General features: G+C 37.9%; 1 protein-coding gene across 2 annotated transcripts in view; it reads left to right on the top strand.

The window, feature by feature from the left end:
• Positions 1-18,012, top strand: part of SHPRH (SNF2 histone linker PHD RING helicase) — a 67,544-nt gene that overhangs the window by 6,359 nt on the left and 43,173 nt on the right. For both annotated transcript variants that reach the window (XM_064413635.1, XM_064413634.1), the window contains exons 4-14: positions 2,700-2,918; positions 3,240-3,318; positions 4,090-4,240; positions 5,542-5,647; positions 6,148-6,404; positions 6,900-7,595; positions 10,036-10,287; positions 11,083-11,161; positions 13,072-13,235; positions 13,326-13,582; positions 16,339-16,460. In XM_064413635.1, the coding sequence (XP_064269705.1) occupies positions 2,700-2,918; positions 3,240-3,318; positions 4,090-4,240; positions 5,542-5,647; positions 6,148-6,404; positions 6,900-7,595; positions 10,036-10,287; positions 11,083-11,161; positions 13,072-13,235; positions 13,326-13,582; positions 16,339-16,460 (2,382 nt within the window). The remainder of the gene's footprint in view (positions 1-2,699; positions 2,919-3,239; positions 3,319-4,089; positions 4,241-5,541; positions 5,648-6,147; positions 6,405-6,899; positions 7,596-10,035; positions 10,288-11,082; positions 11,162-13,071; positions 13,236-13,325; positions 13,583-16,338; positions 16,461-18,012) is intronic.

The raw sequence follows: 18,012 nt of genomic DNA, 5'->3' as shown, positions 1-18,012 counted from the left end.
CACATTTACACGTCTTTTAAATATTTCCAGTGATGGTGACTCAACCACTTCCCTGGGCAGCCTGTTCTTAGGCTTGACAACTCTTTACAGGAAGAAATTTTTCCCTGTTACCCAATCTAAACTTCCCCTGGTGCAACTTAAGGCCATTTCTTCTTGTTCAGTTACTTGGGAGGAGAGACTGATCCCCACCTCACTACGACCTCCTTTCAGGTAGTTGTAGAGAGGATTAAGGTCTCCCCCTCATCTACTTTGTGTCCAAATGACCTCAACTCCCTCAGCTACTCCTTATAAGAGTTGTGTTCCAGATCTGTAACCAGCTTTATTGCTCTGCTCTGGATATGCTCCAGCACTTCCATGTTTTTCTTGTCATGTAGTGAGGGACCCAAAATTTAATACAGTAACCTCACAACATCCTTGTAGTCGTCCTGAACTGCCAGTCCTTTCTTCCAAAGGTCATAAACTCTCTGTTTCCCCTAAGTCTCAGCTGAATCTGCCTGTTTAGGCAGATGTTCTCTGCCATCTTACCTTTTTATCATACACCATTTACCCTCAGTTTTCTTAAGAAGGATAAATTCTTTGTACAAAGATGGTTTTGGTATCTGTTTGTTTACTACCATACATGAGGCAACAAGTTTTCCATTAATCTAGGCTGTTTTCCTTAGTGTGGATATTGTTATACTGCAGTCTGGAGAAGGAAAGATCCTCCTGCAGATGCAGTAGCAGAACTGTAGTTCAGTCATCGAAGGAATTAAATAGAGTACTTGAAAAGCATCAGAGAAACTGAATTTTTAGATAGTACAATGCCATCTGTTTCCCAAATGTAAAAAAGATTAAGATGAGACCTCTGTAACTGAATTACATTTTGAAATGGTTGAAAGCATAATTAAATATTCACTGTTTAATAAGTAACTGAGAGGGATAAACTTCCTTAGCATCCTTTTCAAAATCCCCGTGGTACGTAGAACCATTTAATATTGAAAAAGAAATATCTGAAAGAATGAGCAAAACAAGAACGGTGTGTACAAAAAAATTAAATTGCACAAAAAAAATTTTTGCTTTAAATTATATTGCAGTCTTTGCTCTCCTGTAGAATTCTGGATAGACTTAGTTTATGTAAAAGTCAATTTACTATCCTTAAAAATGTGAGATTTGAAGACTTTTTTTAGAAAGTATAATGATAAGTGTCATTATATATCAAATTCTTTGATCAAAGTTATACTTTGCAAATACTCTAATTTTCTGTTCTTTTCCTAAAGTGAGGGGTATGTGTTAGAGGATCCCTTTGAATGGTTTCTTTACTATATAAAGCTGAATGCTTTCTTGGGTGCTTTTTGTTTGGCTGGATCTGATTGCCTTCTTTACATTACAAGTCATATATATAGTTTTCATGAATATGTAGAAACTTAATGTCTTTCAGTATTCTCATTTCCCTTGACAAGCTCTGGGATTGTTCCTTTGATTTAAAAGGATTAGGGGAAGGCACTGATGGCTGCCAAATATAGTTGTATAATTTCCTCCTTTTGTTTTGGAAATCATTCTTCATCTTCATCACCCATTTGAATGAAAGAAAGCTTTTGCTTTTCAGGAAAGAGAGTTCTAATACCAGATTCTGAACATTATTTTAAGATGAAGCTTTCTGGTTTTTACCAGGTACATCCCTTCCTTGTAAGCCCAAGGCATCAGAATCAAAATCTGATTTAAGTGTGCCAGCTGTTTGCTGTGTTATTAAAATGTTAAATATACTTTAAGGTCACTTCATGCTGAAAATTATAGCCTTGACTTGCTTCCAATTTTGGTGGTGGTTTTTTTGTTGTTTGTTTGTTTTTAATACAGAAATTCTGCAGGGTGAGTTTATCGCCAATGCTAGCTAGGGTTAGAACCGGTCTGTATTTTTGATATCAAAGTTTTAATTTTAGGCCTAAAACACTGTTAAAACATGCCTTGCAAGTATTTAATTCTCTCATATCTGTTTTCTAGCATGCCAGCCCTTGAATTTTTCATGAATGTTCTACATTGTTTAAGTTCCGTGTATGCCCATATATCCATACACATCTGTGCTCACCATAGCATGTTAACTTGAAGTGTCCTGGGTCCAGCTGGGGCAAAGTTTGTTTTCTTCTTAGTAACTGAGTGCCGTGTGTCCGGGTTCACTGTGACAATAATGTTTATAATGCAATGATGTGTTACTTCTTGCTGAGTGGTGCTTGCCCCAAGCCAAGGACTTTTCAGTCCTTGCTCTGCAGGGGCACAGGAAGGGAGGGAGCATGGCCAGGACAGCCAAAGGGATATTCCACACCACAGAACAACATCCTCAGTTTATAAACTAGTGGGAGTTGGCTGGGAGCCACCAGTTGCCACTTGGGTATGGGCTGGGAGTGGATCAGTGAGAGGTGAGCAATTGTATTGTGCATCACTTGTTTCTTGGGTTCTTTTAATCTCTCTCTTTTTTCCTTTTCATTGCTATTACTATTATTATTACTGTTGTTATTGTTGCAATGTTTTTCTTTATTTCAGTTATTAAACTGCTCATTGTTTACTACTGCTGCTAGCTGAGTCAGATGCAGTCATGGCATATGTTTAAATGACACTTTGCTTTGCTTATTTTCATGTGTGTAAACTAAATATGTTGCTGCAAAATTTACTGAAATGTTGTCCCAAGTTGATTGATGATGCATGCCTTGAATTATTTGTGTATGCAGATGAGCTGGAGGAAGATGAGGAAGAATCCGACACGGAACTAGAACGACAAAATATTGAAGAGCTTTATGACTTTGTACGGCACACCCATCAGCAGGATATCCAATTACTGAGAAAGGATGTGCAGCATCCTGCATTAATTCCCATTCTGAGGCCATACCAAAGCGAGGCTGTGAACTGGATGCTTCACCGAGAGAACCACACAAGTACTCCAAATAGCGGCAAGTATATGGATCTGAAAAACTTGCATAATTGTGGAAAGTGTAATTGCATTGTCAGCAGTAATGTTTCCTTGCTGTTTGATTAGAAGTTTTGTGATTTATTTCATTAGTATTTTCATAAAAGCTGTTTTTTGGATCATACACTAAATGATAAGCTAGGTTTTGCTGAACAGCAGTTGGTGTATCATGTTGGTCATGAAGCTCTGTGGAGGTGGACTTCAGCTTTTTTTCTCTTGATGTCACAAAAAGGCTGAATAATTCTAAGGAGTGCGCTGTTAATAGAGAAACTTCATCATAGTAATGTTAGCACTTTCTCCATAGAAAACGCGCTGCACTTCTTATGGCGGGAGGTGACCACTCTGGATGGAATAAAAATCTACTATAATCCATTTACTGGCTGGTATGTTTTTATAGTTACTCTTTCTGAGGGCACCTCAGGGTTGTACTTTGTGAAAACCATGTTGGTAGCTTTATCCTGCAGGATATAAGATATTCCATAACTTGTTTTTCAGTTAGCAACTAAAGAATTAGAACAATGATATCTTTAATTTGAAAAAAAGAACAAACTTGAGGATATAATGCACAGATAAATATGTAGATCTCAAGTTGAAGATGTAATTATTAAAGCTTTTCTTAAAGAAGTCAGTAATTTAGTGGTTTAATATTAACTTTTTTTAATTTGGAGTATTGGAGGCTTTGATCTTCTGATCCAATATTTTCCAAGTCCTAAGGAAGGCAGCAGTATAAAGCTTTTTATTAATGCTAGGTATTGCATTAATAAGCCTGTTTCTCTTTTCTCATTAACTGGGTCAGACTAGAACCTTTTGATTGCTAGTTTTTTTATTTTTCCCTATGTTACTTTTCACATTGAATATAAAAATATTTCAAATGTTTTGATATTAATACTATGATATGCTAAGATTAGCAAGGAAAGGCCTATTAGGAAGTGAAAAAATTCTAAAAATTCTGGCATGCATATTTGTCTTGGTCATGTTCATACACCCAAAAAGCTTGCTAGTTTTTGTTAGTCTCAGCTTAACTAAGAAAAGATAATGCCTCACCTTACAAACTTTGCCTTGCTGAAGCTATGCCATGTGTCCCTGAACGCACTCTTCTCTGTCACAACATTCTGTAGTTACTGACTTTGACTGGGAATGTACTTGAATTTTAGCATTATCCGTGAGTATCCAACTGCTGGACCCCAGTGGCCCGGAGGTATTTTGGCAGATGAGATGGGTCTTGGAAAAACAGTAGAAGTGTTGGCTCTTATTCTGAATCATACTGGACCAGAGATTAAACAAGATGATCTGACATTACCTGAGGTAAGGAAACCAGGTTGAGCGTTGTTATGAAGATGATGCTTTTCAGAATGAATGCAAGAGCATTCTCTTCTCTTGAGTTTATTGCTTTCTGGTTTATAGAAGTCCATATTTAAAGCTGTATTGCTGTGAAAGTTTATGATACTTGGCAGAATAAATGGTGGAATGGTTTGCATGAGAAGCTGTTGATCCTTTGCCATTGTTCAATGGTTTTATTAGGTGACTATGCTGTTAATATAGTTTGGACAGGCTTCAGGAGTGTATAAATACATAATGTAGTTTACTGTGTTAGAGGTCATTCTCCTTCGCTTCATTGTATTGATGGGTGTCAAACATCCATTAGACACATGTTCTGTGCTGAAATAGGGACAGTTTACATTCTAAATGAAGATTTCTGCTCTCCCTCTGTTTCGTATAATAAATGAGCTTATTTAGCAACAGTTTTCCATCTTTTCACTTTCCTTATCGTGCATACTGTGAAAACTTGGCATGTCCACTAAACCCAGAAATTCTTTCTGAAGGGAAAGGACCATTATTCTTAAGTAAACTCTTACCACTTTGTGAGTTCCATCCCTTGGAAGTCATGGCAGCCAGTTTCATTGTACATTTATCACATAGTGATCTCCTGCCTGCTTGTCATTTTATCAGTTAAAAGGACTCGATTCTTAGAGAGAATAAGATGATTCTTCAATATATGAGAGGGTCAGCACCAAGTAGTGCAAAAAGAGGAGTAGAAGCACTAAAGTGCCTGGACACCGACTGACAACAATAGGTAGAGGCCAGGGCTTTTGGAGGGCTGGAGTTACTGAAACTGTTTAATGATGTAAGTACTTGGGACAGACATCTTAGCTAATATATTGCTCTAATAGTAGAGTAAAATTTTGGGAGGCAATCCCTAAAAGGAGAAACATACCTCTTGTACAGCTGACTAGGGCTCTTCCTCCATATTGCTTACCTCCTTTTGTGTTTCTAGCTATATATTAAATATATATTTTCCGCCCCCATCAGGAACCTAGATCAGTTACATCTGTAGATTCCTGCAACTTAATACAAAATTAGTGGAGGACCCAAGAGGCTTTCAGAGCTGCTTTGTGGTTCAGTTAGGGTGCTGACCACTGTTTGCCAAGAAACTGAACTAAATGATGTGTCACTCTAAGAAGAATGAGCTATCTGAGCAAATTAGTGAGATCAGAATATACATTTGTAGCAGCTCATGCTTACTTTAAAATGTGAGGAGATCAATGAAGGTCAGAGTGACTGTGAAGAGACATGAGCTAATAACTATTTAATGTTGTCTGCATTAGGGTAAGCTTGTGAACTTCTTTGTTCCACCTCAACCTTTAGAAGGAAATAAAAAGAAAAACCCAAAGGAAATGGAGCCTAAATTAAAGGAAAAAATACAGTATCCCAGTAAGTATTTCTGATGAGTTTTAAAATGCATTTTGCTTTTAGCATTGTCTTATATTGGTCACTGACTGTGAGTTCAAGGCTACTCTGGACTTCTTCAGAACGAAATTATTCTTTTGCTGAGCCCTGTCATGTAGGATTGCATGCTACAACCAAGTGATCCACAGTTAAAAGTAAAGTTACTAACTCAGAACTCTGCTACAGAGCTCCATGCAACTAAAGGTCTTTGTAAAGAGTTTATGCATTTCAATGAAATAAGCTGTCTTTTTTTATGCCTCAGTAGGAAAATTGAGTGATTTATTTCTGTTGCTATCCAACATTGTTTTAGAATCACTGCAAAACAGCAATCTGTAGAGCTGTATCAAGTAAAAGCTTGTCAAAGTTGCTGCCTATCTGCATTTTTTAGATGAACACTATGTTTAGAGTTCCCTTAATATGCATTCTGTGAGGTAACTTAATTTCATCTGAAACTGTAAGTTGTTTTGTTTTGATTCTTCATACAGGCTTACGAGTAATGATATTGGCAGCTGTAAAGGAAATGAATGTGAAGAAAGGAGCATCCATAATTGCAATATTTAAGTACATCAGTTCTATATATAGGTACGACACGCAGAGAAATAGACGGCTTCTCAAAAGAACTCTGGAAAAACTAATTGCAGAACAGGTGGTAGAACAAGTTAAAGGACATGGTCTGGCTGGGTCTTTCAAGCTGGGAAAGAATTATAAGGAACAGAAGAAGCGAGAAAGAGCCAAAGAGCAGGTAAAACATGTGCTGTAGTTATTTCAAAGAAGGCTGTTCTTTTTTGCTGCCAATTGCATGCTACTCTCAGCTGCATTGTATATGTACACTAGCTCAGTGATACTGATCTAGTGTTAAAAATGAAGAAAACTTCAGCAATTGCTTTGACACTCATAAATAAAGAAGCCAAAATCATAAGTAGATAAAATTTGAGGCTAAAATAGTAACTATGTCTGTCATAAGTCTTTTAAAAACAGCATCTTGCGCTTGGTCTTGTTGAAGTGCATGATATTCCCATGGCCCCACTTTGTCCAGGTCCCTCTGGATGGCATCCTATCCTTCAGGTGTGTCAGCTGTACCACTGAACTTGGTGTCATCTTCAAATTTGCTGAGGGTGCACTGGATTCCTCTGGCTCTATCATTAATGAAGATATTAAGTACCACTGGTAGATGTTAAACATCACTGGGCAAGTCTGAATGTAAAGTCTGACATTCTTGGTTAATTTTACTTTGTAGGTAGCAAGGACTTCAGAAAACACTCAGAAGAAGCAGTTGATTGATGCTAAAACTCAAACCAAAGAATCAAGAAACAGTGATGAAACGTCTGAAAATGTCTTTAAAACTGCTTCACATGAGAATATCGCCATGGAAGAACATGATTATTGTACAACTAGTAAAAATAACAGGAAATCTGAAGCAGATAATGAGAACTCTGTAGAAGAGAAAAATGTTAAGCAAGAAACTGTGGTCCCAAAGTCTCCTGATTTTCATGGCAACCTTCTTGTCTCCAGTGACACGAGCAGTCATCCTGATGTTGATGTTTCTAAAACTACAGCTGTTATCCAGCAGGAAATCCCAAAGGTCCAGTCCTCACATTCCCAAGAACATGCTGGCAGTAGCGTACAACATACCAGTTCTGTATTTCCATTTAATACTGCTGAATATCGTTTTGAATGCATCTGTGGTGAGCTTGGATTGGCTGACTACAAAGCTCGTGTGCAGTGCTTGAAATGTCACCTGTGGCAGCATGCAGAGTGTGTAAACTACAAAGAGGAGAACCTGAAGAGCAGGCCCTTCTACTGTCCCCATTGCCTTGTGGCAATGAAACCCGTTCCCACAGGAGCGACTCTGATAATTTCTCCTAGTTCTATTTGTCACCAGTGGGTAGATGAGATCAACAGGCATGTAAGATCATCATCTCTTCGAGTTCTGGTAAGATTATATATGGAGAGTTATTTTATCAAGGCTCAGGGCTTGCATCACTCGAAGTTCAGAGGTCTTTGTCCTCTTTGCTAGAGCTCTACATTTCTTGCTGCTAGAGCAATGCTTTGGCATTATGCAGTGCATCGGTGTCCCAGAAAGACAGTCTGTGATTAGTTCTTTTATTTTTTTCTGTTTCAGTTGGTCACTGGGAGATAAACCAGTGGACTAGATTGTATAGCAGCTGAAAGCAAATTTTTGTGCGGTTGGAACATGTGGTTTCTGAGGGAAGGCTGTTTGAAAGACTACCAAGAACTTAAAAAGGCCTATGGGTGTTTTGAGTGTTGTCTCGCTGTACACATGCACTTAAGCAATTCTCTGACTGTTGCTCCTCCTTTTGTTCTAGATAAAAAATGTTTCCATAGGTAAAGCCTGTAGTTTTGCATTTCTGGTTCTCAGGCTTTATAAAAGAAGTCTTGGGCATTGGTGTTTTACTGTTACGACTTGGCTGTTGTGTTTATAACATCTACCAAATTGATTAGTATGTTGCTTATTTGGAGACCATGTATTGTCCTTTTACTTGATTTCTCATAACCCTGTCACTAGAACAAATCTAATTATACTTAGAGTAATAATGGCTATACAGGTCTTTAAAAATACTGTTATCACAGTATTCAAGAGTCTTTTATTACTGATGCAGCCAAGTTTTGTCCTTCATATTTTTAGCAGCCAAGAACCTTTTTAATAATCAAGAGCTTTGAAAACCATCAGTCACTTGTATTTTGAACAGAGTAATGACAGGTTGATATAACTTTGTATTCAGGGATATATCTGATACCTTTGGCTATTATGCATAGTTGCCCATGTATCAATGGATTCTAGGCCTCCAGTGCTATTTGTGTGAGCTGTCCAGTTAGATTTAATGCAGGTACTAACAAATGTGTAAAACTCACATGGTTTTTCTAGGGCCCAGTCCAAGTTTAATACCAGCTTTGATAAAAATTATCATAAATAGATTTACATGGTAACAATAAACTAGTTTATGTACTGAATATCGGTACTGTGTGACATCTTCCATTCTGCAAGATTGTTTTCATTTTCTTTTAACTGCCAACTGTGAGACTTGTTTTCAGTGTTGCTTCAAAAGGAAAATTTGGTGGTTTATTTTCTGTTAAGGTAAAATGGAAGTAGTGGAGATGTTTTAAAGAATCAGTTTCCCATGTTAACAACTTTTGCATTGCATGTGACATGTGTTTTTTACTCTTCAACTGCTTTCAACCCATGGGAAATTCTAATGGTTTTATGTAATAGAAGAAGAAATTAAAATTTATCAGTAAGTCTTGCCTTGTGGCAGATTGTCTTTTTCTGCTGCTGTGAAAACAACCAAAACTTGGCCAAGTTATAAATCTCCAGAAAATCTATTCTTAAGTACTTGAAGAAGTCATTAGACTTTGGCAGCTGTTTGTTTCTTCTTGGTTACTTCAAAGAGCCTCTTTTTGGTTAATTTGTTTCTTTTTTTTTTTCCCCATCCAAGCTCCCCTTCTCTCTTTTGTTTCATGTGCAATGACCTGGGTTGCTCTGTGGTCCCATTTTGGGGCACAACAGAAAGAAATTATCTACAGGTGTTTCTTTCAGTTGACAGAAACACTGTTGCCATATGCACAAATGGAGAGGAGGAGTATTACTGGAAGAAAAAGTAGGGTTAAGAGTGAAATTAACAGTGAAATCATGTTCTGATCATCAAAGGGTAAAGAGCAGTTATTTTCATTTCTGTACCTTTCTAAAGGGATTTGGCTTAACATTATGAGGGAGATAAGAAAAGTACTTCTGATAATAGAACAAATGTCAGTATGAAGGGTTTCTGTTAGTGCACAGGGACTGTATTTTACCCAGGGTATTTTTTTTCATCTCTTAAATCTCTGTAGGTAAAACTTTACTCAGAGTGTCATTTCTGGTTTTTATATATTTTGATGCATATTTCAGTCTTTGCCTAATCATCCATTAAATTTTAGTGAGTAAAGTTTTCAGAAGAAAGGTAATGATTACAGTAAAGGAGAGAAGGCTGAATATGTAACAGTGACTTGTGTAATGATGTTCTTCCATAAAACATTACAGAATACTTAATCTTCAAACAACTGTTACAACAAATAACTGTTTTAGAAAATAATGAAGTCCTCTCTCCTTCAAAGGAGGAAATAAATGTTTTGCAAAGTCATAAAAAGTTAGACAAATTTTGCATCCATGACTCTATTGTATTTATTATTAGGTTACTCAGATGAATTTCCCACCATACGATTATATAAATACAGATTTTATGAACAGTTTCTTTTTATATGAGCAACACTGCTAAAAGCTTGCACATATTAAGCTGTACTGATATGTTAAGATTTTTATCAAAGTGTCTCTTACCTCCCTTCTTTGCTATTGCGCTGTTCCCTGTAAATCCCTGTAGGTGTACCAAGGTGTGAAGAAGCATGGCTTTTTGCAGCCGCACATGCTGGCAGAGCAGGAGGTGGTTATCACCACCTACGACGTGCTGCGCACCGAACTGAACTACGTGGACATTCCCCACAGCAACAGCGAGGACGGGCGCCGCTTCAGGAACCAGAAGCGCTACATGGCCATCCCCAGCCCCTTGGTAGCAGTGGAGTGGTGGAGGATCTGCCTCGATGAAGCACAAATGGTTGAATGCACCACTGCAAAGGTATGACATTCCTGGGCATGCGCTCGTTTAACTTGAAAATGTTTGGACAAGTTTATTGTAAATAATAGTCTTTCCTTCCCCCTTCTTAATGTTCAGAGTACACTCAGGTGGTTTGTCCTTGTCCCTTGTTCTTCAGAAGTGAATTTTCTGTTGGAGATACTTACTATTGAATGGTTCTCCTGTTGGAATTTTGGCAGATTGTGAAGTATATCCAGCTGAAAAAATACTTAACATAATCTATACTGACAGTTTAAAGAACTAGGTCATCATGTTGTATATGGTGTTTGATAGTTTCAAACAAGACACTAGCCTTGTTCAGTGATGTGGTTCAGAGGCATAGATATGTCCTTTGGGTCTAGAAGCTAAAATAGTCAGCAGTCTGTCTGCAAACTCAAGGGATACAGTCTTCAGGGGGGATTATTTTAATTAGTCTTTGTCCAGTCTTTTTGTCTTCCAACACAGGAAGACAAAAATGCTACTTACATAATGCCTTACAGGCTTTAATGTTCAGAATTTTTTAAAAGTACAGTTTATTTTGCTATTTGTTTGCCTTCCGTGAACCCTTAATTGCACTTGATTACTTGGAAGAGGACATGGCTTTTATCAGCTTTCAGTTACCTTCTAAAAAGATGAAAAATTGTATATATGTTTTATAATTTATTGCATCAATGCTGCTTCTAGGTCTAAGGGTACATTCTAAAAAGATGTTCAGCCTTCTCAAAAATAAGATCCACTTGGTGTCAGACTGTGTTCCACTCTGTTTTTCCTTTCCTACCATTGGCTCTATGTCCTTAGGCTGCTGAGATGGCGCTCCGTTTGAGTGGAATCAATCGCTGGTGTGTCAGTGGCACTCCTGTGCAGCGAGGATTAGAAGGTGAGATTTTATATAGCGGTGTAATCTCTGGGCTTTTCTTATGCTGATAACTAGGAGAGGCTTTGAAGCAGTTAAAATGTCTGCTAGTTTTGTTCTGAATTCACTAGGTACTCTAACTTTGTAAGCCATAAATTTTAAGCATGATAATAAAGCTATCATTCATGTATCAATATAAAAATCGAAGAGCTGAAATATTTTTGTCTCCCTGAGTTAGACAAATACTTTGAGGAGTGGAGAAGCTGTATGTCTAATAGCTGACTCAAGTGTGTTCTTCAGTTTTCACTTAGTGGAGTGGATAAATATTAACCCTTCTCTGTAGCAGATAGTCTGCTCTGGTTGCAGAATCCTGTGAACTGTCAAATACAGCAAGCAAAGCTGTATTTGCTTTTTGCATGGGTCTGTATGAACTACCGTGGGCATCCACTGCCATGAATATAAATTCTAAAAATCGTGCTAAAGCTTATGAAACTGTCTCCAGTCCTTATGTAAGGACTTAATGAATTGAGATGTGTGGAGTAGGTAGCTGTGTGTTAGCAGGTGACATTTATCTTGTCTTTTTTTTTGTGTGATGCTCAGTTTCTGTAGACAGGCTTCAGACAGAGATAGAATAAAAGAAAGGGAGCTGACTAACTACTTTGTCTCCATGTGTTCTCTGATGGATTTTGAAATATATGGTACACATTGGGGCAATGCATTTCAAAGTGGGTAAATCAGTGTAAGCATTTGTGGACTGTTGTTTGGATACTAAGTAGTAAAAATCAATATTTTAGATTAATTCATAATGGAATTTTGAATTAAATTTATAAATACATGTAATAGTTGCAAGAATACAGCGTTAAAGCAAAGCTGCAGAAAGAAGTGATTGATTTTAGTGTCATGATGAACTCCTTCAAGGCCCTGTGTGTGATAGTTTTGATTTATTACATATCTGAAATGTCCATAATACATGTTGGCAGACTCTAAGGCAGCCCCCATCAAGTCAGGGATGAAAACTGCCGACTCATTTCAATCTGTGCCACTGCTGCTGTAATGCAGTGGGATAGGAGCCCTGAGTAAACAATGCTTCTTGCACAGAAATGATTCCCAGAATTTTTCTTTCTCTGGTCTGTGATGTGTTTGGTGAATGTCTTGATGCTTTCAGCTGAATACTGAATTATGATAAAGCTAACAGAATAAGGAATGTAGCCACCAGATTTTCAAGAACTAGAAGATATCATCACATATCTCTGTTTCTGCAGTATCCACATGCAGTATTTAAATGTGTGCTTCTGTATTTTTCCAGTAAGATTAAGGCAGAAGTTTAAAGTCAATATGTCCTTAAGTTTCATTCCAAAAAGTGACGAGTTTCTGGATTAGGCAGAATTAGCAAGACGTATTCTCTCAATTAGCAAGAAAACAATTGAGTGTCTTTTGTTAATTTCTTATGCATTAGGAGAGAAGTGAAAATTCTTCTGAATTGCAGCCCCTTCTAGGATTGTGGGCAGCAGACAGTTGGTGCACAGCAGGCTCTGAAGTAATGATGCTGAGCAATATTGGTTTAGAAAAACCTGGCAAACCCAGTTAACCATATGCAATCATGTAATTTCTGCCTCTTGTCTCTGCTCTGAATAGGTTTAAATTCTTTGCTCTCTTCTGCTAAGCTTGAAATTAGGAAAGTGTCTCACAAACAGCAAAATTGTCTCAAGTTGTGTGGAAATCAAAAGCGAGCTAAAGGAGAGAATGGCCACCTTCCACCACCCAGTCCCCTGCCTCAAATTAAATATTTTGCTGAGCGAGTGACTGGAAAACAAGTACAAAAGATAAAGGCCAGAATGGAGATGGTTTATGCTTCATAGGCTTTGGTATGACAGCTAATTTTTTTGAGACATATTGTGAAGTATTAAAACACAAACACTTTCTTTTCTTGGCAGATTTATATGGATTAGTCCTTTTTCTTGGAGTTGATCCTTACTGGGTCAAACACTGGTGGGACCAACTACTGTATCGACCTTATTGTAGGAAAAATCCCCAGCCTCTCTACAGTCTAATTGCGAAGATAATGTGGAGATCAGCAAAGAAGGATGTGCTTGACCAAGTAAATCAAAGTTTTGAGTTTTAGAATTCCTGAACATCATTTACCAATAGTTTTATTTGCAAATTACTTACTTTCTTTTTTTAATTTCAGATTCAAATCCCCCCTCAGACAGAAAATATACACTGGCTTCACTTCTCTCCTGTGGAGAGACACTTCTATCATCGCCAGCACGAGGTGTGCTGCCAGGATGCATTGGCAAAACTCAGGAAGATTTCAGACTGGACTCTTAAGCTTAGCAGCCTAGATAGAAGGACTGTGACTTCTATTCTGTACCCTTTGCTACGGCTCAGGCAGGCCTGCTGTCACCCACAAGCTGTTCGGGGAGAGTTCTTGCCGCTACAGAAAAGGTGAATTTCTGTCATTTCCTAAATGGCCTACTTTATCCAAAGCAAAACTCTCATTGTCTCCAGCAGTGCAAGCCCTTGTACAGTCCTCAAATAAGCCTAATTTAAACTTCTTTGGGTAAATGTGTGACTATGGCACACCAGGGTAATTGACCTCAGAGGCTGAACAGGCACAGTGGGTTCATTAGTGTAATTCTTGTGTTAAAGGACATAGTACTGAAGGCATTTGATTCTCCAGTGGCATTCTAACCTTACTATGACTAGAGTGTTGCAGGTAACAGATTGAGTGTGAAACAAAGCAGATTATTTTTTGTTTTAAAATAAGCCCACTGCTTTTTATTTTTTGTCTCGTACAAAGCTCACATTTATGAATGAGAACAATGAAAGAATTGAATCAACGGAATGGAATAATTCCTTAGTTCAAAGAAAATGTTAATGTGAGGTTGCAGAATTTGTAAGTATAGATCCAAACTTGAAAGTTGTGCAAATAGTCTTTTATTTGCATGCTTTCAGGGTCATCTTCCCCACAAGTGCTCTGCAAGTATCACTTTGGTCTCAGCTTTTGTTACACCAAAAAAAAAACATGTTGCCAGTTCTGTTGTGAAATGTAGCTGCTACCTTTTCAGTCAGTCAGAAGGAGGTTATGAAAGAACAGGCTGTTTCCATTCCAGCCTCTCAGAGTGGCGTCTATGTTTCTTTTTTAAGCTGGTAGGGAAGAACTTCGACTTTTAGGACTGCCAGTGTTTTTGCTACTGTTTCCTAGTCCATCCATTCTATTCAGACTCTTTCAATCCTTGTTAGAAGTTTTGTGTCCTACTCCTTGCTCTTTGTTATACAGGGCACCTGCAGTGCCTGAGCAGCTGAAGCTGACTTTGCATTTGCCTGAGCAGAGATCAGTAGTTAGACACTGTGTTGTAGTACTTGCTGTGGTAGTCTGCTATGTGGAAGCAAGGGACTCAAACATAGGAGAAGTCAATATTCCCATCCATCATACAAGATTATTTGCATTAAAATGAGCCAGTGTAGTGTAAATGAAATATATGTAAACTGAGCAGAGTATGGTGGGAACAACTTCATACTGTGTTGATTTTGGTGGAATGGTTGCACAGCGACAGCTGCATAGTAACTGGTGGAAAAGCCAGCAATGAAAATTAAATCTTTCTTAAAGTCACGTGTACAAAGAAAAGTCAATTCCCAGCACTGTTTATATACCTTTTTTTTGTGGCCCAAACTTGACTGCAGCATTGACATTCCCAGAATAGAGAGAAGATTTGGTTGCTGTCTTTGGTTATATGTAGGAGAATAATGAAGAAATTCTCTACTATGACCTTTGATGAATAAGAGAAATTTACTGAAATAAGAAAGTTGATGCTGAAGCATGTAGATAAGAGACATGGACCTGAGTTAAAAACCTGAATTTGGAGCATATTCTGTTCTATGATAGATGACCTTTTTTCCCACCTGTGTAGTGAAGGCAGTAAATGACGTCTACTCAGAAAAAAAAACCTCTTAAAAGAGATTTTTCTAGGTTCTCCTAATATAACTGAGTAAAACCCACTTCTGTTTACCTTAGTTGGTAGTCTCAGGCTGTGTATCAAATTGCATATTTTATATGTACATCCTTCTGCTGCAACAATTTTTCTTGAAACTGCTGATGGTTTTGAAAATAGAAGGTGAGTAGCAATGGTGGAAGTATCAACATACGTTATGTGTATTTACCGTTTCCTTTGCTGAATTCAGTAATTATGAATAGCGATTATATTGATTTAAAGCCGATTCTGGTGTAACACTGTACTATAAAACCAAGAATCAGTTTCTGCAACTGGAACAATGTTGCAAGGAAGGTAAAATAAAGGCCTAGGCAAGGGTATCCTTCTAGCATAATTTGAGCCCAGTCTGTGCAAGAGTTCAGTACTCTGTTCCACAGTGCTGAACACCAAATAGTAAATGCTTCTCCTGGTGAATGAAGCTGAGGAGCAAGGTTTCAGTGGAGGGGAGAGGTGTCTGGTCTAACAGCAGCAATTGATGTTAGAAGCAGCCTCAGGTCAGCTGTTGTAGGCTGTTGCTATTGTTTACTCTCCTGTCTCTTCATATCAGTCCTCTGATTCTTTAACCTGTGGCTTTACTCCAAGGTATCATTCAAGCTTCCTTCTTGCATCCTCCTCATTTCTGTTCCTGCTTCTCGCTTTTCTCTTAATTTCTGGTATTTTTATGTGAAGCTAATTTTTTTCCGGTAAAATTCCTCTCATAATTTGCAGATATGACAAATGTAGAAAAGGAAGTTTAGAATTATTTTTGCTAGTCTTCCCAGTTCTCATTTCACACATTTTCTTCTTTACATTGACACTTCATGTGTTTTGTGTTTAGATTGGTAGCAGAGGGTAGAAATGTAGTCTGTCATAGCTGTTTTCATCTGAACAGATTTTGACAAAATGAGGTCTATTTTGCTTGTTTGCAGTTCACCACTAACAGAAGGAGAACAATAGTCTGCCACATGAAGGATTATTTTACCAAGTTCAGATTTTCTTCTTGCTCCTTATTTCTTGGTGTTCTAGGAGATGGCAACCTCTGGATGCACTCAAGTTAGGGTAAAGCTCTAGCAGGAAGAAAATCTGACAGTTAGAGGTCTTTTAATAAGTAAAGAAATCTCAGAAAGCATTTGCAATATGTTGGATGCATGTAATGATCTGCTACGCTGCTCAGCATGACCCTCTTACTTTTCTAGTACTGTCATTTTGTTTCAAATTTGGTCTTTTCAGCACCATGACCATGGAGGAACTACTGGCATCTCTGCAAAAGAAATGTCGAACAGAGTGTGAAGAAGCTCACCGACAGCTGGTGTGTGCTCTTAATGGCTTAGCTGGTATCCATATCATTAAAGGTAAGACCAAAGGGCTGTAGCATATTCTTTACTCCTTTCAGTACAGGAGTAAAGGATATGCTCCATCTCTGTGTACTGGGAGGTTAAAAGGAGTCACACGTGTAATTGTTCTTAACCTGCTTTTGTTTTACCAGTACTGCTTTCTGGGTTTCCCTTGTGCCCCCAGCCATGCAAACTTCTGTGCTGATTGCTAAGATGCCTTTTGCTGCTCCTGCTAGACAGCTCTGTCAATGTTGATTTTGTCTGAATTACAAGGCAAAAAAAGCTTTGAATGAGAAACAAAAATAATTATATCAATCTTGAGTGTCCCACAAAATAAAAATAAATTAAAATTACTCCATTATGAATGTGTAAAAATGCCACTTTTCCAAATTCTTCTAAAGTTGACATGCTGTTTGAATTTTTCCAGTTCATGTCAAAGTCTTCTTCCAAAGAGAACAGGCAAACTGCCTTTTCTCTTACTTGCCTCACAGAAGGACTATATTCAGATTCTTTAATCTGTAGTTAGCGGGTTTGAAATACTTTGTTATAATTGTAGCTTGGAGATAAGTGTTTCTGATACAGTTAAGTGCTTAAAAAGAGTTACATACAGATGTAATGCTTCTGAAATGCACTAGTAGCAAAAATTATGTTTGGACTATTTTGAAAACCAGATTGATAAAAATTTTGTCTGATGAGAAACAAAAGCAGGACAAAAGAGGCAGAGTTCTGGTCTGTAAGTGGTCCCCCCGTATTGCCCTTACAGTCGGTCCTCTTTATCAGGAAGGGGGAAGCACACCTTACATAAAAGTGAGGCCATTAATTTAATCGTGGTATAATTGAAAACTTATAGGTCTATTATTAGTCCAAATTTATTGCTATAGGCAAAGAAGAGAGTAACAATCACACTTGTTTCTACTTGTCCTGCTTTTCTGCTCACCTTTCTACTTAGGCTCATCTGGACCCTGAGCTCAGTGGTTTTGTAGATGTGGTGGCAGTGCAATTGCCAGTTGTCACTACCTTCATCAGTAGGAATAAGATGGTTGTGTTGATGGTTTCTTCCTCACACACAAGTCCAGTGAGGGTCATTTTTATGTTTGCTAGCATGTTTGCATCTTTCTCTTTCTTCATTGGTCTGCAGCTTCATGAAAATGCCGAATTTAGTGGACATGATGCCTTTTATGAATGTTACATACTCTTTCTTTGTTCTCTTTGTTGCCCCTAAAACCAGTTTTGTCCAGCTCTAAGTCTGCATTTCTTTGACTGTGGGTGAGTTGTTTATAGCCATGGCTTTCTTATTCACTGCCAAGCCTGTGCACCATCTCTTAGCATCCCATGGCTCTACTCTACACTGCATCCTATATCTTTACTTGTCAATAGCCTCTGCTATTGTTACTAGGCCTGTATTTCCCTACACTACATCGTTGTGGTAGTTATAAATATCTCATTCTACATGGAATAACTGCTTGTTATTGCTGTCTATATAAAGCTGTGTTTGTACCACACAAAGATAAACAAAAGTTTAAAAATATAGTAAAAATTAGCCATGGACACCTGGTGAATTACAGTGAAT

This window comes from Passer domesticus, chromosome 3 (genome assembly GCF_036417665.1).
Source record: "Passer domesticus isolate bPasDom1 chromosome 3, bPasDom1.hap1, whole genome shotgun sequence".
NCBI classification, from domain to species: domain Eukaryota; kingdom Metazoa; phylum Chordata; class Aves; order Passeriformes; family Passeridae; genus Passer; species Passer domesticus.
The sequence above is the reverse complement of the archived record's forward strand: the minus strand, read 5'-3'. Positions and strand labels throughout refer to the sequence as shown.